This window comes from Sturnira hondurensis, unplaced genomic scaffold, assembly GCF_014824575.4.
Source record: "Sturnira hondurensis isolate 20B ecotype Veracruz unplaced genomic scaffold, ASM1482457v3 Scaffold0021143, whole genome shotgun sequence".
Taxonomy (NCBI): Eukaryota; Metazoa; Chordata; class Mammalia; order Chiroptera; family Phyllostomidae; genus Sturnira; species Sturnira hondurensis.
This window is the reverse complement of record NW_028093774.1, coordinates 21975500-22003426: the sequence shown is the minus strand read 5'-3', so window position 1 is coordinate 22003426 and position 27927 is coordinate 21975500. Positions and strand designations below refer to the sequence as shown.

Genomic DNA, 27927 nt, shown 5'->3' with positions numbered 1-27927 from the left:
GACTGTAATGGCATAATCAATAAAATATATTTAAAAATGTTATAGATATGTCAAGTGACCGTTCTAGAGGTTATCTTCCAAACTGTTGCTATGCAAAACAACTCAATGGCCCTGCTCCATGTATCTCATTCCCCCAGCTCAGACACCCCATATTTTTTACTATTTCCTGGACACCCTGAGTTCTGGACCCCACTGCAAATTCTTCTTTCCCCCTGGCTGCATCCTCCTACAAAGGCACAGAAAGGAAAAGGACTCACCCTAGGTCACCCATCAAGTAGGAAACACTAGACCTAGAAAAGAGGTTTCCTGACTGTAGTTCCCGGAGAGGTCCGCTACACCTTGAAGCCACACAGACCTAGGGAGAGCAGACTAAGCTACCTGAGCTCACTGCAGAAAACGTCACCTGTTCACGCGTTCCTTTGTCTCTCTCACTTAGAGCCTCCTTCGCCCTTCCCACACACAATCTTTCCTCCTCCCTAAGTATCAGTTTTGAAGACAGTAGACCGGAGCTGCACAAAAAATTCTACACACTGATCCAATCGGCTGCCTACTATTCTTGCCAGAGCAGGTGCCCTAGGTTAGGGTAGGATACCTTCAGCAGCTCTGTAGATGGAAGCATAGAAGCGTCTGGGTTTCCGACGCGAATCCCAGCCCCACCCTGGCCCCGCCCCCTGGGCCCCGAGCACCCGCCCCCAAATGCGCTGGTCCCAAACAGGCCTGCGGAGAAGCGGCCCCTTCGTCAGGCTTGGGCGGAGCCAAGCCCCTAAACCCCGCCCCCCATGTAGGATCCACCCCATTGGCGTGGACTGTCAGAAGCCACGTCCAATGAGAAGGAAGGGGAGGCCGCCATGGCCCTATCAGCTGCGTCAGTGCAAAAGCCGACGCAAGTAACTTGCGGACGCTACATCGTGGTCTTTCCGGGTCCTTCCAACCTTCGCCACTACTTCGGCTGTTACTGGGCCGGAGAGAGAGTCGGAAAGGACCTGCTAACCGAGTAAGTTTTTGCCGGCTGGGGCGACTTTTGGCGTCGGTCCAGAGGCTGCGGCTGCTACCCGGACAGAACTCGGGGTGGGACGGGGGCGTGGGGGGAAGGGGCGGGGAGCCGAGCACGTGGATCGGCGGCCTGATCGTGGCGTGGGTGGGTAGCCGAGCCGGCAAGCTCTGGGTGGGTGCGATTCGTGGGCGCGAGGAGCCTGGTTTATTCTGCCAGTTGGTTCTGCAGCCGCAAACACGGCGGGAGGAGGCTGGTTTGTTCTGCCAGTTGGTTCTGCAGCCGCAAACACGGCGGGAGGAGGACCCTGAGTGTCACTGCTCAGTGTCTGACCCTGAGGAGTGTTTTTTCTCAATTAAGATGCCGAAGGTGCCACCCAACACGTGCCAGTTACTGGACTGTGGGCCCTGGGCGGTTTCCCAGAAAGTTTAGGTTGTGGCTGGCTTTTTCTGACAGATCAGCGTAACAGCTAATGCAGGGTGAGTGCTTACGGAATGTTAAAAACTGTAAATTGCTTTGCGATTATTAGCTAAGTTTTGCTCACACTGGTCTTGTGAGGTAGATAGTACTTTTGTCAGACACAGTAAGAGGCCCAGTGAGACTGTCACTTGCTTAAGGTAATGCACTAAGTAATAAGCAGTGGAGCCCCGGGTTAGTGTTAGCGGGCAAGCCACCTTTTCCCAGTACCTGCCTGTCCAGGAAGCCTCATGTTTCCCCAGTTTACCTCAAAAACCATGATACCCTCTTCCCCTTGATGGGCATGGAGTGTTCTACAGCTACTGTCTTGTGAATCAAACAGCAAGAAGAAAAGAAAACACGCGACACCTTCCTGGAGAAAACAAAATTCCAAAGCCCCAAACTCTAGTGTTAAATAACAATGAAAACTGTAGAGGCGGTGTGCTGTGGGTCACCAAGCCCAGGAGCCAGGCCAGCGGGAGCACAGTGCTTAGTCCTCTAAGCCTGTTTCCTCATTTGTACAATTTATAAAAATAGTCACTCAGGGTGGGCATGGAAATCGCCTTGTAGAGGCCGTTTTGTATTTGGCTTCACAAACCGGTGGCTTTGGCTTTGCCGGGTTACATCCCAGTTGTCTCTATCATCTTAACTTTCTTGTTGTTGGATATTTAGGATGTTTCTCACTTTAAATATTACAGTACTGCATTAGTAATTCTTTTTTGTTTTTGAGATACTTCACCTTTTGAAAGTGTGCAGTTGTATGGGTTTTGTAGTATAGTTGAGATTGTGTGACCATCACATGATATCTCTTATTCCATTTTCATCACCCCAAAAAGAAACCCTGTGGCCTCAGTGTGTCCCAAGCATAGTGGGGCAGTGTTGTTGGGCTCTAGTCCCCAGAACAGTGTTAGGCAGGATGTTGGAGCCCTGCTGTCTAGGCTGCCCCACCTGAGGGCTTGGGTAGGGCAAAGAGAGTCTATAGCTCACCTTGAATTTCAGCCTTGGGCAAGTCGTGGATCTACCTGTCAGGGCTAGAGCGAGAGGGCCCAAAGGTGTGCAGGTTCCAGGATGGAGGCTGACTGCAGCCCCTACCCCACAGGCCTCGAGGCCCCTAACTTAGAGCCAGGGTTTTTCTGGGTCTGCACCTTCAGGTTTTTTCAGCCATGCTCAGAATGGGGTTCTTGGGGCACGGGGAGGGCCAGTTTATCCAAGAAACTGAGATGTGCAAAACAAAAGCATTTAGGAATGTGGAACCAAATCTTTGCAGCTCCTGAGCAGAAAACTGCAGACAAAGCCAGCTTCTGGGTGAATGAGACTCATGAGTAGGTCTCTGCAGAGACCCCAAATTTGAAGCAGGTCCTGCAAAACTGCTCAAAATCCAAACTTCAGGATTATTGACAAGTGGAGGTTGAAAGACTTGCAGACAGAAGAGTTGAGCCTTTGAAAGTTCCTTGGAATCATTGCAAAAATGAAATGGGATGACCTCAAAGCAACATTTGACAGGAATGGAGCAGCCAAGCATTTAGCTGAATTAGATAGAAAAGACAAGTCAGCAGACTGATGGACATGTTGTTTCACGGGCGGAAACCAGTTGCAGAGAGCTACAGTGGATACTCTCACCTGGGCAACGCTCATCTGGAGGAAACTATTGGCAGTTTTGAAAAGCAGGAAGTAAAGGATGTAAAGGTTTTATTTGCAGAATTTATCACTACTGAAATGCTGTTCACAGCAAGGCTTTAGCGGTATACTCTGCTGTCTTCCAAAATATACAAAAGATTGGTGAGGAAGAAGATTTAGAGGTTTTCAGAGACTCTAGGTATCTATCTACCAGTGTATCCATCTCGTATAGGTATTGTAAGAGCAAATTCGAAGTGGCCTTTTTAGAGATCATTGTCAGCTAAGAAATGTATTTGAAGCAGGACAGGTATCAGGATCAACAGCCCTGGCTGGTGTGGCTCAGGGGATTAAGGGCCAACCTGCAGACTGAAAGGCTGCCAGTGATTCCTGGTCAGGGCACCTGTCTCAGTTTGGGCTAGGTCGCCAGTTGGGAGCGTGCGAGAGACAACCAATTGATGTTTCTCTCACACGTCGATGTTTCTCTTCCTTTCTCCCTCCTTTCCCTGCTCTCTAAAAATAAATAAAAAGAAAGGATCAGCAAGCAGAAGGTGAAGCGTTAGACATTAAAGAAGAAAATTAATTTTCCTAAGTACACTTCTCATTTCCCTTTTCATCTTGAAATGACTAAGAATCCAGGATGGATGTTACACACCCAGGCATTCCAGCCTCCTGCCTAGTTATATGTGATCTTTTGTGTGAGCTCTCACTCCGCCCTTTGGACTTCAGGGTACTTCATGCGAATGCCCAGAATCTGGCTGGGAGTGTTATTATTATAGGTAGTAGGTAGATAACACAAACTATTGGGTTGGCCAAAAAGTCTGCATTGTTTTTTCAGTAAAATAAAAGACACAGTTTTTCATTTTCACCATAACCTTATTGATTTGGATATTTTGAATTACGTTGGCTATCTCCCGTGTGGTTTAACATTGATTGTTCTCAATGTCTTGATTTGATCGCTGTCAGCTTCAGCTGGTCTACCCGACTGTGGAGCATCGTCCAGCGAGAAATCTCCAGCAGGAAACTTCGCAAACCACTTTTGACACGTTCGATCAGTCACAGCACCTTCTCCATACACTGCACAAATCTTTTGTGTGTGTGTTTCAGTTGTATTTTTACCTTTCTTGAAATAATAAAGCATAATATGTTTAAAATGTTGCTTGTTTTCTTCCATTTTCAATATTAAAATGGCTACACAAACATCCAATTTTGATAAGTGTTTTTTTAATGCAAGCTGATATGACAGCTGTCACAATACAATCTAACAAAATTGTTCTGAATAAAGTTAAAGACAATTAAGCACTACTAGAGCCATGTTATGGAAATAAACCAAAAGAACTTTTTGGCCAACCCAATAAAAGATCTACTAATTACACTTAGCTTCTTTTAGGATTTTAAAAGTTTAAAAAAAAAGATTTTGTTTATTTTTTAGAGAGAGGAGAAGGGAGGGAGGAAGTGAGAAAAAAAACCACCAATGTGTGAGAGATACATCAGTCGACCCTGATGGGAGGGACCTGGCCTGCAACCCAGGCATGTGCCCTGACTGGGAATTGAGTCAGCAACCTTTTGGTTCACAGGCCAGCACTCAGTCCACTGAGCCACATCAGCCAGGGCAGCGTCTGTTAGGTTGCTGCCCTCAAAAGTAGAAGTGGGGAAGTAAAGGCAAATAGATTTCTAATCAATCCTTCATGTGCATTCAGCCCCAGATTTTTTTTTCTAATTTTGTTAACAATATTAGAATATGGTTTGCCCTGGCTGGTGTGGCTCAGTGGATTGAGCGCCAGCCCGCGAGCCACATGATTGCGGTTTGATTCCCGGTCGGGGCACATGCCTGGATTGCAGGCCAGTTCCCAGTGGGGGACTCAGGGGAGGCAACCATACGTTGATGTTTCTCTCCTTCTCTCCTTCCCTTCCCCTCTAAAGATAAATAAATAAAATATTTTTAAAAAAGAATATGGTTTTAAAATGTGGTCCATAAGATGTCATCATTGTCTCCAGTGAGTAGAGAAAAAAATCACCAGGTGTTGAGAAAGCCTGAAACTTAACAGCAACTGGTCCATGGACCATATATGGTTAGTCTTTTAAAAAACTAATCTGATTAGTCTTTTTAGAAACTTAATGTGGTTTCCATTTTGAACACTTGTGATATTTTGATGATTGAGTGACAGATTCAGGCTATACAAGATAAGATTTTTAAAAGCTACTTAAAGTTTTTTTGGCAATATCAGTGTTGCTAAGAAGTGCTTTCATCTCATTCCTGTCCCCAAAACAGAACGAAACAATACAAAACATGTACACAGCCTTCCATTTGACTGCTTTAGTACTTCAGAGGCTAAAAACACTCTTTAGCCCTGGCTGGTGTAGCTCAGTGAATTGAGCGCTGGCTGCAAATCAAAGGGTCACCAGTTCGATTCCCAGTCAGGGCACATGCCCAGGTTGTAGGCCAGGTACCCAGTGAGGGCCAGGTGAGAGGCAACCACACATTGATGTTTCTCTCCCTCTCTTTCTCCCTCCCTTCCCCTCTCTCTAAAAATAAATAAATAAAAATTTAAAAAATAAATAAAAATACTCTTTAGAAGGCATATTGAGAAGTCCTACACACTGGCTCCCTGATTAGTTATGTTCACAATTTTCCCTGCTCAATACTGAAACTGTAGGAGAAAATGTTCACTATCAACTATTCTCTGCAAACAGGGCATATGTAGACTGAAAGAAAAATTATGTGCTGTGGTAATTGTCTGGTAATTGTCAAATTATTGTCTGGTAAGGAAAAGAGCAATGAAACCTGAGAGAGTGCTCCTGCCAGGCTCACACTGTTATCTTAAAGTAATGGTGGGAGCCTTTACCTCACACAGTGACCCTGGCAACTGAGGGCAGCAGGTTGTCAGGCGAACTGTGAGGTCAGAGAAGTGGCTACAGACACCCTGGATCCCATCAGTGTCTCCACCCGGAGGGCAGCCCTTTACAGGTGAGGCTTGGTGTGGCAGCGTCGATGGTCACCTGGGCCAGATCTAGTTCTGAGCACGAAGGAACAACCATCAAGAAGCTAGCAGCAGAGAAAAGTGCATGCCCATGCACTTGTAGGTAATTTTTTTCCCTCATCTAGGAGCAGAAATGCATAAAAACAGCTGGAAAAGCAGAAGACTGGGAAGAAGGAGGCAGCGGCAGAACCCTAGGCTCCGACAGCACAGTTCCAGTGAGAGGCAAGTGTGGCTCCTCAGAGCCTTCCTGTTCTGGTGTCGCCGACACCCTCACGGGGACCTTGTCCACGTGCAGGGTGCACGTTGGCCACAAGCTCCCTCTTGCTGTGGGTCAGCCTGCCCGCCACACTCCAAGCAGTGAGGAGATATGTCCATGCTCTTTTTTTTTTTTCTCAGAGTGACTGTGACCTTGGGCTAGAACCACAGGTTTAGGATTAGACTATCTGATACAGCTGGAGGAGAGGTGTTTCTCCATTTTGTAGACTGACCGTCTCTCTTTTCTTGTCTTTTTTCCCCCATCTAATTAAAATAGCTTTCTGGAAATGTAAAATAGTTTTCTTATACAATACTTCCCTTGTGGTGTTCATGATACCATATATAAAGCCACTAATGGGCTGCCTGGCTCTGAATAGGCCCTCCATCCGTGCTGGGCCTCATGAGGTGCAGAATAAAATATCATTCTAAGCCCAAGTCCCAGACTCGTCCAGTGTTGTAAGGATCTGGTCAGTGCCCGGAGGAGAGTGCCCAGTGTTTGTATGTTTTGGAAGAACTGTGGACACTTTTTGGGTCCCAGGCCTTCCCACAAGAGCGTAGCGTGTAATAAATGTGATCAGCTCTGGCAGAGTTGCGGAGAAACGTGGACAGCCACCTTCTGGCTCCACGTGGAAAGAATGGAGCAGCAGTTTTTGAACTGGGAGTCCTTGGACCAGAAACCTAGGCAGTTGACACGTAATCCTTCCTTTATTCTGCTGCTGGTCATGGATGAGCTGCCTCAGGAAGCTCTGGGCCATAAGAAGGGAGAATAAGTTTTCCCAGAAACCATGTGTAGCTAGTATTTATAGACAGAAGAGAAAGCCCTTTTATTCCTTCAACCTAGTTTCACAGTTTGTACTCCTTTTAGTGTGGGGATGGAGGGGAAGTTCTTGATTTAAAAGAGGATTTTATCAGGATTCTAAAATTAGGTCTTTTGCTATATATCATTATAGCCTTTATCTTATAATTGCTATTAGAGCTGCTTGTAGCTTTGCAAAGTGAGTGTTTAAACCATGGCTCTGCCCCAGTCTTACTGAGCAAATCTCTGTGCCCTGAACCCCAGTTTTCCCATCTGTAAGGTGCAGTAGCCAAGTACAATTTAAACTCTTTGTACTGCTGAATGCAATAAGGAATGAAATTCACCTGACCTTGTAAATGCTGCTGAGCTGACAAATGAGTCCAGCTGGTAGAATTCTTACTGGCAAAGACTTCTGTTCTTTTCGTCCAGAAAATTCCCCATGATTTCACGAAATGCTCAAGAGCAGAGATAACAAAAAGGAATCACTGTGACTTGCATCTGCTTAAGGATGAGAAACAAAACCTTTCCCCAACTTTGGTGTATCTATAGTAGGTAAACTACTTTAAGGAAAAGTGGGGTCAGTGCTCCCCAATAATCAAAGGTCAGAGGGTTAGGGATGAAGGCTGTGGAACTGCCTGACCTGCCCCCTGCCAGGACCCCACAGTCACAGAATGACTGGGTCTCAAGCCTTGCCCTGCAATTTACCATGACCATGTGTCAACAGGTGTAACACCGGGACACAGCAAAGCCCGCCGGATTCTGACCATGACGAGGAGGAGGTCCCCTCGACCTCGTCCAGCACAGCCGGGAGTTCCTCTGTGCCAGGTGAGGCTGTCTGCTGTGTAGGACTCTCTGGCCCTGCCTACAGGGAAGGATGAAACCTCGTCCTGCCTTGTCAGCTACTTACATCTGGTCTGGCTGCCCTTCCTCCTCGGCCTGGTGTGCCTTCACTTGCATGCGGGTGTTTTCCGTGTGTGCGGGTGTTTCCCAGAATGTGCCACCAGCTCATTCTGGGCTCACAAGAAATTCTGGGAGCAAATGCAAATACTGAAGGGAGGAGCTGGGTACGTCGGGAACTGTGATCCTGGGGCAGACAGCTCCCCCCAGGACTGTACTGGGCCAGAATGGTGACTGGCAATGTTAGCTCACCACCAGCCCCCTGGAAGAGACAGACAGCTGTGAGGGGTGGGGTCAAGCCACTGGGCTCCTTTCTAGGTGGGTCAGGTCACAGTGCTTTAGGTGGGGTTTTATTTCTTTTGACTAAAGATCTGCCAGGGTATTACTTTGACCCTGAAAAGAACCGGTACTTCCGCCTGCTCCCCGGACACAACAACTGCAACCCCCTCACGAGGGAGAGCATCCAGCAGAAGGAGATGGAGCACAGACGGCTGCAGCTGCTGGAGGAAGACACGCAGAAAAAGGTGGGCCCCCCACTCCCGGGGCTGCCTGGTCCCTGCAGCCTGCCAGCCTCCATCCACTGCTGAAAGCAGGTGCCTGTTAAACGTCCGTGACACTCAGCTTCGTGCACGTCAGGGAGTGTGGCGCCGAGTTTTCCCTGGCAGGAAGCTGATGAAGAGAATAAGACCAAGCAGGCGATCTCTTCCCACTCCACTTTCCCTATTCGAAAAGTCTCAGCAGTAATTCTAAGTTTGTCTTCCCCGGGAGAATCTGGAAAAGCGGCATGATACTGTTTCAGTGCCTGCATATTTTAAATGGAAAACCAGGGTATATGGTTTGGATGTGAGGGTTTCTTGTATCCCTGCTGGGGATTAGACGTTGGGACTTTTTGGTGGTTATGGGGGCAACAGAATAGAAAGTCTGGGCCGCAGGGTCACCATAGGTCGAATGGAAAGCACGTTGCCGACACTAGCGTCTGGGATCATTCCCGCAGTCCCTGGTTGGTGGCGTCTTCTCCCCAGGTGTAAATCGATTGGAGGGTTTGGACAGAGGCCTTGAGCAGACCTTCCAGCTGACACATTCTTTCTTGTGATGCACTTTTCCTCTCGCCAAGGAGAATGTCAGATTTATATGCATGTGATTTCTGCCAATTTAGTACCTGTTTCTTCATTGCATCCTATGGAACTGAAGATATTCTCTGTTATTTCACAACATAAAACTTCACCAAATCTTTTCTTCCCCCCAGAAAATAACCAGGATGGGATTGAATGCCTATTCCTTGCTACAAAAAAGCAAGCTGGGTTTTCTCAGTGTCCCCAGTTATTGCCGGTAAGTCAGTGCCTCATTGTTTTCTTCATGAGTATTCTTTTTCTGTGTTTTATTTCCATGGTCCAAGAATCCAATTAGGAGACCACATAGCTGCTTTGTGAGGAGTCTTCACAATTGAGGGGCCGCAGCTCACCACCTGCCTTCTCTCCTTCAACCAGCACCAAGGGGGTGGGTTTCCCTCTAGATCGAGGGCGAGACTTCTGCAGGAAGCCGTGGAGAGAGGACAAGGGATCTAGGCAGAGAATTGGGGCAGAAATTTCTCAGGATGCTTTCTCTGGTCCTCGTAAATGGTGTTTAGTGTAGTAGCAGGTCTTACAACGTCAGTCCTGTGAGATGTCTGCCTTCTTATCTAGTGAGTTGTCACCAAAAAGGGAATGTTAGATAGATGTATGCATACTAAACTTTATCGAAATACTTGTGATGCCTGATATAATTTTAACTAAAGTCCTGTGAGATCGGTTGATACTTCCCCCAGTTTTTAGAAGAGACTGTTTTTAGAAGAAGAGACTGACCCTCAGAGTGGAGAGATTTTTCTCAAGGTAAAGCTAGAAAGAGTGGGATCTGTCTGCAGCCCCCGCTGTGTGGGCAAGCGAAGAAACAACATGAGTTTGGGTGGCTTATAGGGACATGGGTCTCTCATCTTGGAGAAGGGCCACCTCCGCGTGAGCCAACCATGCAGGAGGTAGGAGCCAGGGCAGGTGGGAACATGCCTCTCCTTTATTTTCCTAAGGAGTTAAAGATCTGGTTGAAAAGCTTTGTTCTTCACCGTAAAACACACTGTCCTTTGTGGAGAGATGGCATGAGGTGCGGAGGGAAGGGGCAGCTGGAGGGGTGGCCACGTGCCTGGGCTCTTCTCGTCCGCCGTGCGCCCTTCGGCATGCTTCCTTTCTCCGGTGCCGCCTCTGCGTCAGGAGAAAGTTGTACTAGATGATCCCAAAACAGATGCCTCTGCTTCTGACTTTCTTTGACCCTGTAAGTGGGCCACCCATTTCTTTGCTTTAGCTTTCCTAAGAGTTCTAAAATTGAATTTATCTGGGGGTCTTGCGCATTTCCTTTGCTGAGAAATGATATGGAGAGGACCAACTAGGGCAGATGGTCTTCAGGGTGTGGGGCGGGGCAGAACCCCTGACCCTTCCCCATGGGTATCTAGGTGTGGTGTCCACGCCCTCGCTGCCCTCTCTCTCCCCCTGCAGTTTAGCCCATGAACTTCGAGTGAGCTGCATGCAGAGAAAGAAGGTTCAGATTCACAGCTCGGATCCCTCTGCTTTGGCAAGCGACCGATTTAACCTCATACTGGTGAGTGGGAGGGAGCCGTATGTGGTGCAGAGGGCACTGCCGCCGCCCCAACACTGCGTGCCTGAGCATCAGCTCCCATCAAGCCTGGCTTTGTAGATGCCAGTTGACGGGAGCAGGTGTCTGCTGGGTTTTTTTAGTTTTAATAAGCACCTTCTGGCTACCCATTGGCAGGTGCCAAGCTGGCAGGGCAGGCCATGGTGACCGTTGTCACCCTACTGTAGCTCCGTCATTTGACATAAAAGCCAGGGCCCACCGCACATTGACCGAGAACCACCACAAAGTAACTTTCCCTCGGGTGCTTTGTAAACACATCCAGAAGGTACACAGTGGACTGGGAGCTGGTAACCTTTCCCGTCCTGGGCAGGATTGGGTGGCCAGCCCTGAAGCTCCAGTGTCCTCAGGAACAGTAGCATGTTACACCCTTGCTTGCTGTTCTGGACCCGAGTGGCAGGGGCCTCTGGGCCTGTGACCCTGGGTGTGTGCCTCCTACTTCATGATGCAGGGAGCAGACAGTCTTCTCTGCCATAGGTTAGACCAGGCTGGGAGGCAGGGCCAACTACTTGAGTCCAGGGGCTAGGGACATGTTGGCAGAGGGCCCACTAGAAATGGAAGGACCCACACTGCTCAGCTAGACTGGGGCCCAAGGCCACAGTAGAGCTTGGCCTGCGAAGCCAGCCCTACCCTTCCTGGAGACCTGGGGAAAGCCAAGGAGAGCGAGGGACACAAAATAGCCTGGGCCTGATGATCTGCTCACAGGATGGGGGGTGCAGCTACAGAGCTGACCCTTGACATCTGGCCCCAGGAGGCCTCGGTAGCAGGTAGCAGAGCCCTTCCTCGTAAGGGGTGTTAGTGGCCAGGACTCACATCTGTCCTGTGGCTTTACCCCCAGTGTGTGTTTGGGGATTCAGTATTACCTGAATACTTTCTGGCAGTCGGTTCCCCTCAGGAGGCCCTTCCCTGGGGTTCTTCAGTAAACTGGGGTGGGGGTGGGGGCGTTGTTCCTGGGGTTTTCAGTGAACTGGGGCAGAGCTGCTTAGTATACCCCCAGTCCCCTCGGCCTCACTCATCGTCTCACACAAGCTGTGAGCTGGCCCATGGGAGGCCTGCCCCATCCTGCAGCTTTACTGCGACTGGCTGGCTGGTGTGTTTGCCACCAGGATCCGTTTTTCGGATCTGACTCCAGTCACTGGTAATGATGCTTCAGGAACGTAACTTTTCTTCCTGGCACATTCACAAAGTGAGTGCAGTTTCACCAGCTAAATACAGATAAAAACACAGAAATATATATAGTTTTTGCTCTGAAATAATTATTGACCACATTTGTAAATGAAAAAACCCTGAAAATAATCCATATCCCAAAGCAGTGTTTTCTGTTGTAATTTTTTCTAAGTGCAATGCCTGTTTTTCCCTGGTGGTAATCGTGGTGCCCGTGTAATGAGAATGCCGTTTTGTATGTTCCTTTTACCTCTTGGTACTTTTAACTGTCCCCGGTGCTGTGTGCTTTCACGGTAGCTACACTCTCTGTCCCACGTGTCTCGTCTGAACAGTTCCTCTCCATGGACATCAGGACTCTTCCAAACAGTTCTGAGTGGGGTGACCATGTAGACACGTCCGACTTCTGGCCACACCCCCTCAGTGCCATCCTCATCCCTGCCTCTGACCTGTGAGACCAGACTCCTGTCTGCTTTGCCCAGCTATGGCTACTCCAAGTAGGAGCAAGTTAGATCACCTCCATGCGTCATGGGCGGGGACCTCTCACCTGGTGGAAGTGCAGAGCACAGGGCCTGTCAGAGACAGACAGGTGGTCTGAGGCCTGGGAGGTCACCCACAGTCCCCTTTCCCCTTCCAGGCAGACACCAACAGTGACCGGCTCTTCACAGTGAATGACGTCAGAGTTGGAGGCTCCAAGTATGGCATCATCAGCCTGCGCGGTCTGAAGACCCCCACACTCAGGGTGCACATGCATGAGAACCTCTACTTCACCAACCGGAAGGTGCTCTGCCCGTCCCGTCAGCCTTGCAGCCCGCTGTGCCTTTGCACCCAGGGGCACTGCAGCGGTTAGCCAGATTCAGGGTTGGGGAGAGAACTTTGTGAAGAAGGCAGCGCCTGGTTACCTCGCTTTCCCAAGGGGGAAATGGAATTTTAGGTCCTGAGACTCTGCAGAGGCAGAAAGGGGCCGCAGAAGTTTCTTGTCTGGGAAAAGAAAGGAGTTTAGATTTGGGAAGGCTTGAAGTAGGCTCTGACTGGTTGTGAGACCTTTCCCCTCAGGAGGATGGAGTTGACTCGAAGGAGCCTACACCAAGCACATCGCCCCTGTAGGCGGGCTCTAGGAGCCTGGGTGGAGGGGCCTCCCTGTGCATCAGGACGACGTGTCAGTCACTCAGCCAGCAACTCTTATTTACTTATTTTTTAAAAGATTTTATTCATTCAGCCCTGGCTGGTGTGGCTCAGTGGATTGAACTCGGGCCTGCAAACCAGAGGATCGCGGTTTGATTCCCAGTCAGGGCACATGCTTGGGTTGCAGGCCAGTTCCCAGGGGGGAACACGAGAGGCAACCATACACTGATATTCAGGGGGCACACGAGAGGCAACCATACACTGATATTCTCTCCCTTCTCTCCTTCCCTTCCCCACTAAAATAAATTTAAAAATCTAAAAAAAAAAGTGTTCATTTATATTTAGAAAGAGAGGAAGGTAGGGAGAAAGAGGGAGAGAAACATCAAACGGCTCCCTCTCACACACCCCCACCCAGAGAGAGACCTGGCCTGAACCCTGGCATGTGCCCTGTCTGGGAATTGAACCTGTGACCTTTCGGTTTGTAGGACGAAGACCAACCCACTGAGCCACACCAGTCGGGGCCTAAGGGGCAACTTTTAAATTATAGTGGGGTGAGAGCTGCGTGTAAAAGAAGCTATGACTTTCTATTCTGTTGGGAGATGAGCCCCAAGATAGATACAGGTTAAAAACGGTTTCTGGGTGAAGTGAGATACAGTATGCCTTCAGAGTTGGGTTTCTTCCCTGCCATTTGAAGAGAGGTCAGCCTCGTCCTGGAGGGTGTACCGGATGTCTCACTGTGAGGGCCATGCTGGTAATGAGGGACTAGGGCCTGGAGGCTGCCTCCTCCCTTTCTGTCTTTAAGGCCCTGTGTGCTGGGGCAGAAGGCTTCCCTGTTCTCAACATGCTTGTTCCCAGCTCCCTTTTAAGGAGCAAGACCTGAAGAAGTCCCATGTCAATGCCCCCACAAGTGATTCCACAAGAAAGCATTTATCTGTTGCTCTCCGTGAGTTGGTAGTCAGACCAATCTTTCCGTCTTGCTGTGTGCTTCCTCTCCAGGTAAACTCTGTGTGCTGGGCCTCGCTGAACCACTTGGATTCTCACATTCTGTATCTTTTGGCAGACGACGGTTTGGTGGGCAGGCCACGCTCTGATGTGGACGCGCACCTGTGGGTTTGTGGTGGCATTCTAGTGGTCAGAGGTCTGGGACATTCTGCACGTGCTCTCACGCTTTCAGGAAGAGCAGTGCACATGGGTAGCAAACAGGGATTCCCATGCGGCTCCAGGAAGTAGTCGAGGTCTGGGTGACTCTGAGGTCACTGTGTGCCATACACTGATCTGGAACTTGAGAGCTAGTGTTTTAGCAGAGGAGTAAAGCAAAAGGGAGCAGTAAAACCTTGGTAAGGAACCCCGGATCCTCCTGACGAAGAGGTAGGGGTCAAGAGCGGCAGTGGCCCCAGGATGGGGTGAGCTTCCTGGGGGAGATGGAGGACAGGCACAAGAGGGAGGGGGTTCCTTTGGCGTGGGGCATCTTCAGGCTCTGGCCCAGGCTCCCTGCCAGAGATGGCCTCCTGCAGAGCACTCTTCGTCCCGCTGTCCACCTTCCCAGAGAGCCAGCAGGACTTTTTCGCTAGGAGCACAGCAGGGCAGTGTCAGGGTAGTGGGGCCCTTCCTCTGGGATCCCTGGGCACCTTGATGCACAGGACAGCTGTCTGTCATGTACTTCAGGGAAGAGTATTGTTTGACCCAAAGCCAAAGCCATGTGTTAATGAGCCTTCTTCGTTCATTTCCACATTAAATGAGTTCTTAGAACTGTGACCACTGGTAGCAAACACCTATGTCATGAGTTGACGTTGAGGTTGACAGTTGACGTCTGTGAGTGCACTTTGCACAGTGCTCGGCACGTCACGGGTCCCTAGCAAGTGATGGTTGAATCAGAACCTATTTTTAAAATTTATTCCACAGCACTGTTTCAGAGGGGGTGAAAGCCTAAATTAGAGAGCTTATTATAAAGTTTATGTGAGATAAAACTCTGTATTGTTTAAATCGAAAGTTTTATGTGACTTGCTTTTGGGGTCCTTTGGGGTGGTGATGGAACTGCTTGTCACTGTGATGGGTCACCAGAACACAGAAGAAACCAAGCCTTGAAAAAGAAAACAATGACCTCACTCTCATTTTTTTTTAATTTTTAAAAAGATTTTATTCATTTATCTTCAGAGAGGAAGGGAGGGAGAGAAGGAGAGGAATATCAATGTATGGTTGCCTCTCCTGAGTCCCCTGCTGGGAACTGGCCTGCAACCCAGGCATGTGCCCTGACTGGGAATCGAACCACGATCGTGTGGTTCGCAGGCCCGAGCTCAATCCACTGAGCTACACCAGCCAGGGCTCTCATTTTAAATTTTAAAACAGTATAATATTTTTTCCCCTAATTGACTTTTTTGAAGGGGCGGGGAGAGAGAGAGAGAGAAACATCGATTTGTTGTTCCACTTATTTATACATTCGTTGGTTGATTCTTGTATGTGCCCTGACTGGGGATCGAACCTGCAGCCCTGGTGCATTGGGCCAGCACTCTGACCAACTGAGCTGGCTGGTCAGGGCCAAAACAGTAATTTTTTTTTTTTAATGTTTCTGAGGGCTGAGGAGAAGACTGAAATCCATAGAATTGGGTTCGAAGAGTATAAAGAGTATTGTCTTCTGTAGTTTGATCAGCGGCTGGCCCTCTGGTGGCCATTTCAGATAATCTTCAGGTTTTTGTGTACCTACCGCTTCTGCTGAAAGAACATGGAACTTTCTCCCTTGACCAAAATGGTACCTGTTCAGACCTGCATTCTGTGCAGAATGCACAGAGTGGTGGAAGGTCAGACTGAGTTCTTTTCTACACGTCCTGGGCTCTCTGTTAACCTGTGGCCTGTAACAGGACAAAATCTACGGTACTGGCCCTGTTCGTGTCCAAAGTGCGACTGTAACCTGGGTTTCAGCCACAGCACTTGAAAGCGCACACATGTACAGACTTTCTCCCCACGCCCTGCCCTCCATACCAGAGGTGCTTCACATGGGGCCCATTGCCTAAGGCAGCAGGATACAGACTATCAAGGATGTTGCCTGGTTGCCTATCAGATGCACAGTTCAAAATACTGGTGATCAGGATGCTCACAGAACTGGTCGATTTTAGTCACAAATTAGAGGAACAAATGAAGGCTAAACTAATTGAAATGAAGGGAAATGCACAGGAAACCAATAGTGATGGAAAGGAAACTGGGACTCAAATCAATGGAGTGGACCAGAAGGAAGAAAGAAACAACCAAACAGAAAAGAAGGAAGAAACAAGAATTCAAAAAAATGAGGAGAGGCTTAGGAACTTCCAAGACATCTTTAAACATTCCAACATCCGAATTATAGGGGTACCAGAAGGGGAAGAGAAAGAGCAAATGGAAAACTTATTTGAAAAATAATAAAGGAGAACTTCCCCAGTCTGGCAAAGGAAATAGACTTTCAGGAAATCCAGGAAGCTCAGAGTCCCAAAGAAGGTGGACCCAAGAAGGAACATACCAAGGCACATCATAATTACATTAGCCAAGATTAAAATGAAGGAGAGAATCCTAGAAGCAGCAAGAGATAAGGGGACAGTCACCTACAAAGGAGTTCCCATCAGACTGTCAGCTGATTTCTCAAAAGAAACCTTACAGGCAAGAAGAGGCTGGAAAGAAGTATTCCAAGTCATGAAATCCAAATACCTACAACCAAGATTGCTCTATTCAGCAAAGCTTTCGATTAGAATGGAAGGACAGATAAAGTACTTCTCAGATAAGATCAAATTCGAGAAGTTCATCATCATCAAGCCCTTATTATATGAAATGTTAAAGGGACTTACCTAAGAAGAAGAAGAAGATAAAAAATATGAACAGTGAAAGGACAGCAAACTCACAGCTATTAACAACCACACCTAAAACAAAAGCAAACTAAGAGGACAGCTAGATGGGGAGTGGAACCATAGAAATGGAGATCACATGGAGGGTTAGCAAGAGGGGAGTGGGAGAAGGAGAAGGGGGAGGTTACAGAGAATAAGTAGCATAGACAGTAGGTAGAAAATAGATGGAGGGGGCAAAAATAATAGGGGAAAGATAGAATCTAAAGAACTTGAGATGCGTGGACATAAACTAAAGGGGGGAGGGGTGGGGGAGAGGTGTGGAGGGGAATGAAGGGGGGGATTAGAACAACTGTAATGGCATAATTAATAAAATATATTTTTAAAAATGCTGCCTGGTTGCTTTGCAGATATTTACATTTTTTGACGAGGGGCGTGTGCGTCCATTCCACCAATGTCTGTTGAGCATATACAATCCCTGTGCAAAGTGCTGGAGATGGGCAGCTCCACGGGTGACCAACCTGGGCAGTGATGTCTGCGGGGCAGCTGGACACGAGCGATGCAGGGATTGGAGCGGCCTTCCTGCAGGTGGTCCCCACATGGGAAGGAGCGGCCAGAGTTCCATCAGAAGAAGGAGGCAAGGGAGAGTGTGGCACCCTGGGCAGTAGTGTGTAATATCCATGGTCTCTGGCTAAGCGGGGCCTCTGGAGACTGAATCCGCAGGGATGTGGGATGCCCGTGGAAGATTGTGGTCGTGGAGTCATTTCTCACATGGGCTGGCGAGAGTGAGACCTCAGACAGACGGCTGCTGCAGGATGAAGCAGGTACTAGAGAGGGAAGGAGTGATGAGCAGAGGTGGGGGAGCGGCACAGGGCTAAGCAGCTTAGGGTCACCTAGACCACAGATTGTCGGTGGCTGGGAAAAGTTCAAGGGTGGTACTCCAAGGGACGGGGGTGTGGAGACCAAGAAGGAGTGTGTAGTTAGAAATGTGCTGCGTGACCCCGGGGCCGGACTAGAGAGTGTCCATCAGATTCAGAAACTAGGGCTCACTGAGACCTTGGGGAGAAACTGGCTGGAAAGGTGTCATACCTGGATTTCAGTGGGTTGACTACTGAAAGAAGGGCAAGGAGTGCGGATAAACACAGTTCCTGTAGAGAGAAGTTTGGTTGTGAAGGGCAAGGGCAAGGAACCAGATCAGCCAGAAGACAGTGCAGTGGAAAAGCAGGCAAAGAATAGGAGGCAATCCAAAAAGGAAACTCAAGTGACTAATCAGATGAATCAGTGCACCCAGTTGTGGTCAGGGAAATGCAGATTTAAATAATGAGGTGTCACTTTATACTCATTCAGTTAAGCACACATTTTCAAAGTCTGGCAGTGCCGAGATGTGGTAGATTTGGAGAACGGGGAACACTGCTGGGGAAGTGAATGGATGCATCCACTTTAAGTTGAAGATGCAGGAACCTTACACCCCCGCAGTTCCGTCGAGGGATAGACAGCAGAGTGGTTTTTCCAGACTGCAGGTCATGACCCGCCAGGGGCCATCAGGTCAATTTGTGAGCAAGATTTATAAAATGAAGTAGACTAGAAAATATCAGAGTTTCATACTTAGGGTAAATATTTTATAAAACTTCACTGTGTGTGTGTGTGTGTGTGTGTGTGTAGCACAAAGGAGTGTACAGTTAAACTCTGACCCTGGGCTTGAGAAGCACTGCCTTAGAAAAGCCTCCCATGCATGGGAGTCGGGGACAGGAAGGCACTCATTCCAGCAGCAGAGTGAAGAGAAAGGAAGAACCACCTAAGTGCCCAGCCACAGCAGCGGTTAAATCCATTGTGGTGTATTTATACAGAGAACGTTGTCAGTGAAGGAAGTGGGACTGCAAATACCAGCACAGACGGGTCTAGAAGACAATGGAGATTGAAAACTTGTAGAAGATACCCTCCATGCTGCCATTTGTGTATGTTTTTAGAACATGAGCCGCTCTTTGCATTGCTCATGGACAAATATGTCGTGGAAATACAACATGGCCTAGAATAGTGATTCATTCTGGGTGAGGGAGAATTGGGCTTGGGGCAGGGTCAAAGAACGTGTTTAACTGCATCTGACCTTTTTTTCCTTTAAAAAAAACCCTGAAACTAAATATGGAAAATGTAAACGTGTTAAGTCCCGCTTCACAGGAGTTATTTTTGTGATTTCTTTGAAGGGCACTGGTGCCCTCCTCCCAGAGGAGGCCTTGTACCTGACTGTCCTTAACAGCTTTTCCAGGCTCTGCCTCATGGGGATTGCCGAGTCGCCCGGCTGTGCCACCCTGCTCCCAGCGTCACTGTTCGTCAGTAGTCAGCCAGGTATTGGGTCTTTTTTTGTGAGGTAAGGGGGTGCTGCGACAGAGGTCTCTGTCCTCTTCCAAGAAGCTGGAGCCAACACCACCACCATAAGCTCCTCGGCAAAGGCTTGGACACGAGGGATGGGAACCAGAGGCTCCGTGAACCCGTCAGAGCTTGCAGGGTGGGGCATCCTCCAGCCTGACCCATGCTTCGTACTAGAAGCTTGTGCATCTCCTCACATTGCCTCCTTTAGGGTCATTTCGGGGGCCAGAACAGCTAAGAGTACGTGAGACCAGTGGAAGAAATCAGAATATTTGTTTGAGACGCCTGTACAGATCATGTCTGAAAGCGTCCAGCTGGTGCTGTCTGGGATACTTACGTTCTCTCGGGCTGAAGGCAGTTCAGAATTCTGGGCTTCTTCCCGGCAGCATTCTGGATATTAAGTTTCCAGTCTTTCGGAGAATTCGGATCCATTAGACAAGGGTCAGGCCTCTGAGAGGACAGGCTTCAGGCAGGCCTGGCACGAATCCCCACGTGAACAGATTGCTTAACCTCTGTGAAGATAACACTTCCCCCAGGGGTGCTGTGGATTAAACGAGGTCATGGACACTTAGCCCAGTGCTGGCATTTCGTTGTATAGCTAGTTTATGAGGCAGATATTATCACCAATTTACAGATGAGGAAACTGAGGCAAAGAGTAGTTCAGAACTTGCCTCACAGAACTAGTCCATGGTGGTACAAGTCAGGATAGGAGTTCCACTGGGGAGGGAGTAATGGGGAAGGTACTGAAAAATTCTGTTTCTTAATCTGGGTGGCGGCTCTGTTTACTTTGTGGTAAGTCATTTAACTGTGCACTCGGGATTTGTATGTTTTATCAGTGAGAGTATTTAAAAAAAATGAAGTTACACATCTAATAGTGTGACCAGGGACTGAAGCCCTCTCATCTGTGACCCCATACCGCCTATTTCTGCTGGGATGGCAGGAAAGGTTTATATATTCACTCACAGAATAACCACTTTGGAACCAGGGACCCCAGCTGAGTGCCAAGTTTTTTGCTACCACAAAGCCCAGAATGGAGCCGAGGTATAGACCCCCCAAACCTGCAAGCAGCTATTCCTGCAGGTTCCCGGATCTGGTGGTCACTGTTCCTAGAGGGCAGCCACGCTTGACATTCACTGCCTCTCTCAGCAGGGGACCGACCTGGCATGCTCTGCAGTTTCCGGATCCCTGGGGCCTGGTCCTGTGCGTGGTCCATGAACACGCAGGCCAACAACTGCTTCAGCACAGGTGAGCCGTGGCCGCCACCCCAGGGCCTCTGAGGAAGGGCTTTCTCAGACCTTCAACGCGCCTGTCCAGCAGTCCCTCTCCCCAGACTGCAAGTGACATTTGTCTCTCCACCCCACCTCTACCTGTCAGGCTTGTCCCGGTGGGTCCTGGTGACCAACGTGGTGACGGGACACCGGCTGTCATTTGGGACCAGCAGTGATGTTTTGACCCAGCAGTTTGCTGTCATGGTAGGTGGGGTGGGGAATGTGAAGTTTCCCGAGTGGCGGTTTTGCTGGGTTGAATTCGGATTCCTGTGTGGCGTTTGTTCCTCCTCCCCTTTCACGGGGAAAACGAGGGCAACGGAAAGGATTAACGGGTTACTTGCATGTGTCTACACTAGTGAAAGGTGGCTGATGCAGAAGGTCCTTGTCCAACCGGCTTCAGACAACTTCCTGTTTACAGGAGCTGTTAGCAGTTCTCAAGTACTTGGACAAGCCAGTAGGACAGTTTCGTTAATGTAGAAATTAAGTCCCAGTTCATAGCACCAAATAGTTTCATACACAGCTTTCAAGTTACACATTTTACAAATCTAAAAATCCATATTCTGGTCATTAATACATTTCAAAGGCCTGTCCCACAGAAAACGCCATCTCTCTTTAAACTGGAGGAGGGAGTCTGCTGGCCTGTTTCCAGCAGTCAGCACAGAATCCATCGATTCGGGTTTCTTCAGCATCTTTCCTCTGTTTGGGACACCCCCGCCTTACCTGGACCTCTGACCTCTCCTACTCCATACTCCTCACCCCAGCTTCTCCGAACAGCCTTGGTAGAGGCAGGGCACCATCACCTGGGCCTCCGAGTGAGGCCCGAGGGGCCAGTGCAGCCAGTGGGGAGGGCCCTGGGGACACGTGGGGTCCAGTTCTTCTCTTTCATAAGGAACCCTTCTGACTCCACTGGGCTCAAACTCTGACCCAGGAGGGCTGAGATGGGTGTGGGTTGTTCTGGAGGGCACGCCCCTGCCAACCTTGGAGGTACCAAGCTGTCCCTCTTTCCATAGACTCCTTTGCTGTTCAATGGCTGTCGCTCCGGGGAGATCTTTGCCATTGATATGCGCTGTCGAAATGAGGGCAAGAACTGGAAGGCCACGCGCCTGCTCCACCACTCAGCAGTGACATCTGTGCAGATCCTCCGAGAAGAGCAATGCCTGATGGCGTCCGACATGGCTGGAACGGTAGGGTAGCACTGACTCTCTCAAGCCACCAGAGCCGGTGGCCCAGTGGTCTGTCGGGTGGTGGGACTCTGCAGAAGAGACCCTCGTGCAGACAGCAGTACGGAAAGGCAGCTAGAGCGCAGGCGGGTTGCAGGCTGTGCAGGGCAGCTGCTATTGTTGCCCACTTGGAGCCCAGTCAGGTTTGGACAGCCCTGAAGCTGGCTCGGTGCTTCTGATGGACTCAAGGCCTCAGGCACTGGAGGCTTAGCTTTCCCCAACCTGAAGAGGCCTTTGGACACCACCTCGTCCTCCCTGGTTTCTGTGCCTGGGGTTCCCCAGTGTGCTTGCTGGGCCCTCTTTAATGGCCCCTTGTGCTTCTGCCTACAGATCAAGCTGTGGGACCTGAGGACCACTAAGTGTGTAAAGCAGTACGAAGGGCACGTGAACGAGTACGCTCTCCTGCCTCTGCACGTGCATGAGGAAGAAGGAATCGTGGTGGCAGGTGCTGAGGCAGGGAAGAGTCTGGTCATCGGATTCTATATCTAGGGCCCCCAGCACCTTCAGCAGCAGAGGGAGGACTTACTCTAACACAGAGCAGGATAAAGGGTCCTGGGCTGTTGGGGTTGGGGAGACTGGAAGGGGACACACAGTTGGACATTAGTAGGCAGCAGTTTAAAGATTTTATTTTTAGAGAGAAGGAAGGGAGGGAGAAAGAAAGGGAGAGAAACTTTGATGTGTGAGAGAAACATCAATCAGTTGCCTCTCATGCTCCCAACTGGGGACCTGGCCCACAACCCAGGCATGAGCCCTGACTGGGAATCGAACCAGCGACCCTTCAGTTCACTCAGTCCACTGAGCCACACCAGCCAGGGCAGTAAGCAGCAGTTTAAACATCCACTGGTTGGGCAGCCCTTTGTTGCCACATCGGTGGACAAACATCATTTCAGTAACAGGCCAGTTAGGTGCAATCAAACACAGCAGTTTGGAAGACCTGGTTGTAGGGTTTATATGAATTCACCAGGTCAGCATTCAGTGTGACCTTATCCCGTGGTGCAGGTCCCATGATGCTTGGGTTCCCTGTCCTTTGTACTTGCAGTTCCACCAGAGCATGCTGAGAAAAGAAATCAAGGTCATTGTAGAGGAACTGAAGCTGGTCCCTTTAACACTATCCCTGTGGATCCATGTCCACATGCATACAAGTTCTCTGCATTCGCTCACTAACCTGCCATGTTCTTCCCTCCCTCTCAGTGGGCCAGGACTGCTACACGAGAATCTGGAGCCTCCACGATGCCCAGCTGCTCAGAACCATACCCTCCCCACACCCCACCTCCAGGACCAACATTCCCAGTGTGGCCTTCTCTTCTCGGCTCGGGGGCCCCCGGGGGGCGCCAGGGCTGCTCATGGCCGTCCAGCAGGACCTCTACTGTTTCTCCTACAGCTGATTCTGCAGGGAGCAGCCTGGAGGACTGTGGATTTGACTTAAGGGAGTAAAAAGTAGCCTTACTTCTGCTGTAATTGCTGCTTCCAGTAAAGGCATTTTAAATGGATGCTCTGTGTACACAGACCCCATGCATCCAACTGTGCAGAGAAAGGAGGTGCTCTGTGTTCCGTGGAGACACTTGACTAAACTTAAGTTGTGGGCTCAGAGAGCTTAAAAGTCCTTTTCATAAAAGGTACCTATTTCTTTTTGTTGAATTCCTTAGACTAGTCCCTTCCCCCGCTTTTATAAAAAAAAAAAAAAAAAAAAAAAAAAACCTTTTCTAAGGGCTGAAGGGTGGCAGTAACTAAATTAAAGCTTTTTTCACCAAAAGCCCTTTGGAGAAGCCGAGCGATGAGACTGAGACTGTCAGACTGGCCAGAGTACAGAAACGTGTACCTGTGAAAGCCGGCTGGAGAGAAGAGGAAGAGGGGAGGAGTCTGAGTTCCTAGAGCAAGATTTGAGGCTGGAGTGTGGAATCATCAGATGAGCCTGCCTTATACACTATCAGGAGATCTTTGGGATTCTTTCATGATCACTCACAGGCTTTGGGCAGAAGGATGGATCTTTTTAGATGCTAGAGGTTTTAAGCAGGCTTGCCTTTTGTCAAGGCATCTTCCAGAATGTTAGGTAGAACATCTATTTCCCCAAAGTGACTTGAATGTCAGATTCAAGGGCCCCATCTCAAAGAAAATTGGCTTTGACTTTTTACAGTGTAAGAGAAGCAGTTTGTCAGATGTCTGTACCAAGTGTTAAAGAGTTATCTTTCTACTAAACAATAAACCGAAAGAACCGTGGGGTGGTACATTGATTTTAACGATTCAGAAGATCACGATGCTCGGCTGCTGTAGGAATAGACCAGCTGCAGGAATGTCAGCTTAAATCTTGGGGGGGGTAGGGGTAGACACTGGGATTGGCCTTGGTGGTTTTGCTGGGGAGCTTCCGTTTGCCTCTCCAGATCCACCTGCCTGCCCTCTTCTCATGCTCTGTGTGTTCCCCAAGATGACCTCTGGGCGGCCTCCGTGGCTCTCTAGCCCCTGTGGGTTCAGCCAGTGCACACGCCAGTGGCAGAGCAGAGGTGGGATTGTTGGTCCCCAGCTCACCTCCTGCTGGGCCGTGGGGGCTGTGGCTGACTTCCTCCACCTAAGGCCCTAGCTTCCATTGGAACCAGGTCTCTCCATGTGTCCCTTCAGACCTGTAGCTGTAACTGCTCCTCACTGCTGCTAGCCCAGAGTGCTGCTTCACCAGTTCAACTCGTGTCGGTTCCCCCTCGAGTGTTATGTCTGTTTCCTGCCAGAACTCAAAACTAATACAGTTTAATGTACAGAAAAGCAAATTTAAAAAAAAAAGGATTGGCCATCTAATAAATGAGAGAGAAGTAATTTTTAGTGCCTCGTATTTTATAAAGGACTTTCCCCCATCTTAACGGATTTGATCCTTACATAACAACCCACACAAGAGGTAGGACAGTAGTAACAAAAATTATTGGCATCATTTTCCAGGTGGAGAACCCTGGGCACAGGTATCAGGTGACTTGCCTCCGATCACAGACCTTGTTAAGTGCAGAGCTGGGACTTGGAACTGGAAGACTTGAGGTCACGTTGTCTATTTTCAATGCCCCTCCAGTCACTGACAATACCTGTGTATTACACCAGTGCTGTGGAGAAATCAGGAAGTGGCTTGGTGCAAGTGTAAACACGCAATACTGATGTTTCATGACACGTAGTCACTGGGTAAATGAATTTTTCTGGCACCAGTGGGTAAGAAGCTTGCTATTCTTAAGTGTGGAATCATTTAGATTTGTCCCTGTTATCTGGGCATCCCTGTCATCCTGACCTGTACATCAGTCCCAGGAAATATCTGTACATTTAAAGGGTCCAGGGGGCCACTCACTGCAGTCTCTTGGATTAACTTGGTGACATGCCCCTGCCCAAGAGCACAAGCAAGCATAATAAATGCCAAACCATGACCCTAACATCCATCCATATGCTTGTCCCTCAAGATCTAAGTTATTAACAGTATACAAGTTCATTCATTATAGCATCTACAATCTAAAATCGCTGAGCTTTCTCCACAGGTCCTGTGCCATTTCAGTGGAGCCAAAGGCTCTCGGTTAACCATACAGTCCAACTTTGCTCTCTCCCCCAACAGTGTAGACATTCTGACTAAAGAGGCTACCAGGTGAGTTCTGACAAGTATGGCCCTATCCCTATATAACGTCTTCATTTATTTACTTATTTTTAGAGAGAAGGAGAGAAACATCACCGTGTGGTTGCCTTTCACATGCTCCCCACTGGAGACTTGGCCCACAACCCAGGCATGTGCCCTGACTGGGAATTGAACCAGCGATCCTTTGCTTCACAGTCTGGTGCTCAGTCTATTGAGCCACAGCAGCCAAGTCTCAAAACTAAGTTCAATTTAGCAATTTGTTCTTGATCTCTAGTTAGCAGTCACTACTCCTAACATTTGGTCTAGGTTGTATGAAAAGTGGTTAGACTTAGCTGAGAAGTTGATTATTAGGCGTTTTGGTCCGTTTGCTTCTTAACTATCCCAAAGATTACTACATTGCACGGTCTTGAAGCATTTTCACTTGCAGGTCTACTCGGGCATTTTGCCCTGTTCCCCAGTGACTGAAAGGCAGAGAATGAGCAGGCAACAGTGACAGCAACACTGGGCCCTCTTATATGGCCTGGTGTGCATGTGCTCGTAGCCTTCTAAACAGATGGGAGGACAACGGCACATTGATGACCAAAAATGCCCACAGATGAACACCTGCCTCAGAGATGGGAGGACAGCAGCACATTGATGACCAAAAATGCCCACAGATGAACACCTGCCTCGCGTGCCTTCTTGCTCTGTAACCTCCCTAGAGTTCGGCTGGCCCAGCGCACTGAAGGGTGCTCAGAATCCTCAGTGTGCCTGGAAGTGCCCTCCGAGACCAAGTTAGCCCTACTTCCATGTCAGCCCTACATCTGTCCTGGTCTCAGACTGTCCAACAACCATCTCCAAAAATAGCTGCAGGCTGAACTCAGTTTATTCCTCATTTCTTCACTTGTATGTGTTGGTGAAAGCCTCTGGACCACTCCTGTATCCCTGCCTCTCTGGGCCATTCACTGCATGGCCACTGCCACAGGAATAACCTTCTGGTGAGGCCCCTGCCTTCCACAGCTTCTTGGGCCTCAGAATAGAGCGTGTGGCCTTTTGAGATTCGATCGCATAAGCCTCATCCTGCTGCCCAATTGCCACCTCCCTTCTGGGCTCTCAGGGCACAGATGCTTCAAGGTCCTCCCTCCTCTGGTCTCTGCTCAGACCTCTACTCCTCGGAGGAGTCCAACTGTGAAGTCTCAAGCTTCACAGGCACCTCCAGGAACCCGAGTCTCCCCAGTGCTTGCCACAGCTAGACGCTGAGTGTGTTGAATAAACAACTTGTGTCAGTATTATTCCCTTTAATTCTTACAGCCCTACAAAGTGGGTGATGGTCATTCTAATATACTGAAGAAAAAAATGAAAGTAATTTGCCCAAGGCCTTCTGCTAATAAGTGGCAGAGCCAGCAAGTCCAAGAATCGCTTGATGGCCCGTTGTGTTTGAGATGGGATTTTTACTTTTACCCTGAAAGTTTAAGATCTGCTCAGCTTCAGTTCAACATAGTTTCCTCTTCTCTTCCTCCTAAGTCCAGCCACCACCACTCCCCACCTCCCCACCCAGTCTCCTACAGATGACTTCCAGCCTGGCTGTCCTAGCTTTGCCCACACTGCCCTGCTTGCATTCTCCGCATTATTTGAATAAAAACAGCTATGCAAGAGCACAAAAGACATCCTCTGCAGAGGCATGAGCTGAGGAAAGGCACACAGATGCCCGTGCTGCCAACAGCCCCGCCCAGGACGGCCAGCTCTGCGGTGCCTTGGTCCCCTGGGAGCCCCTTTGGGCCCTCTGGGTGTCTAATGCGCATCGATGGTCTCTCGGGATGGAGCTGGAGCCCTGGAGAGAGATTCAGGCCGTTGAAACCATGGTGGCAGGTGAAATCGCTCAGTGTTAGCTTCACATATTGGTGGCCTCCACCAAAAGTCCCACAAAAGGCAGAAAAACACCACTTTCTGCAAATGGTAGAGCTGGCCCTGGTAATGTGAGCATATCCCTAATTTCAGATTCTCTCACCCCAGAGGCCCCTCTACCCCATGAGCTCATAAACCTGTGAAGTTCCTAGGTACAAAAATAGCACTGGGTCTAACTTAACACAGAGCTCATATTTTGTGTGGCAAGGGTCCCCAACCCCCAGGCCGTCAGCCTTTAGGAACCGGGTCACACAGCAGGTGGGCAGCGGGTGGACAAGCAAACAAGGCTTCATCTGTGTTTACAGCCGCTCCCCATCACTCACTGCCCGTCTCCCGCATTTCCACCTGAGCTCCACCTCCCATCAGATCAGCAGCAGGTAGTGAACCCCCCTGTGAACTGCGCACGTGAGGGACCCAGGCTGCACTCTCCTTGGGAGAATCCAACGCCTGATCCTTATGAGGTGGAGCTCGGGTGGTGATGCTGGCACTGGGCAGCGGATGCAAATACAGACTGTCATTGGCAGACAGGTTTGACTGCACACAGACCACAGTCAATTGCTTGCAGACTCATGTATATCAAAACCCTATCAGTGGGTGGCAAGTGACAACTAAGCTGCATCTGGTGGCAGGCGGTAGAGCCAACGCCTCCCTGCCGCCCCCAGTCCAGTCCATGGGAAACTGTCTGCCATAAAACCAGTGCCTGGTGCCAACAAGGTTGGGGAACTCTGTTCCATAACTGAAACCAACTCCATTAGCGATAAAGTGAATGGGCTACTGTGGTAGGTTTGATTTTCCTCCCAATCAGTGGTAGGGCTGAAATTTAAAATGCAAATATGGTCGCAAAATT

At 49.2% G+C, this 27927-nt stretch overlaps 1 protein-coding gene and 1 pseudogene across 3 annotated transcripts; both read left to right on the top strand.

Moving 5' to 3' along the window:
* Positions 1 to 848: 848 nt before the first annotated feature.
* Positions 849 to 3361, top strand: LOC118976729 (protein FAM92A-like; annotated as a pseudogene).
* Positions 884 to 24347, top strand: DCAF4 (DDB1 and CUL4 associated factor 4). 3 transcript variants are annotated; one of them, XR_005064344.1, is made up of 15 exons: positions 884 to 994; positions 6168 to 6264; positions 7818 to 7918; positions 8360 to 8514; positions 9237 to 9319; positions 10513 to 10615; positions 12465 to 12608; positions 13949 to 13998; positions 19019 to 19098; positions 20266 to 20364; positions 20494 to 20591; positions 21398 to 21571; positions 21938 to 22052; positions 22799 to 23223; positions 23362 to 24347. XR_005064344.1 is itself a non-coding variant. In XM_037031387.1 (14 exons), exons 2-14 carry the CDS (start codon positions 6176 to 6178, stop codon positions 22990 to 22992), a joined length of 1482 nt encoding a protein of 493 aa, XP_036887282.1. In that variant the 5' UTR covers positions 884 to 994; positions 6168 to 6175; the 3' UTR covers positions 22993 to 24347. The 3 variants fall into 3 exon arrangements, 2 of the variants coding, with proteins under 2 accessions (XP_036887282.1, XP_036887281.1); XM_037031387.1 differs by having other exon boundaries at positions 20269 to 20364; positions 22799 to 24347; XM_037031386.1 differs by having other exon boundaries at positions 22799 to 24347.
* Positions 24348 to 27927: the final 3580 nt, after the last annotated feature.

What these genes read in the sequence shown, in the direction of transcription:
- DCAF4 (XM_037031386.1), top strand. Translation starts at nt 6,176, where the DNA reads ATGCATAAAAACAGCTGGAAAAGCAGAAGACTGGGAAGAAGGAGGCAG. An exon ending in CACTTGGATTCTCACATTCT is followed by an intron (nt 13,999 to 19,018) that starts GTATCTTTTGGC and finishes CAGCTTTTCCAG; the next exon opens with GCTCTGCCTCATGGGGATTG. An exon ending in CCCAGCAGTTTGCTGTCATG is followed by an intron (nt 20,592 to 21,397) that starts GTAGGTGGGGTG and finishes CTCTTTCCATAG; the next exon opens with ACTCCTTTGCTGTTCAATGG.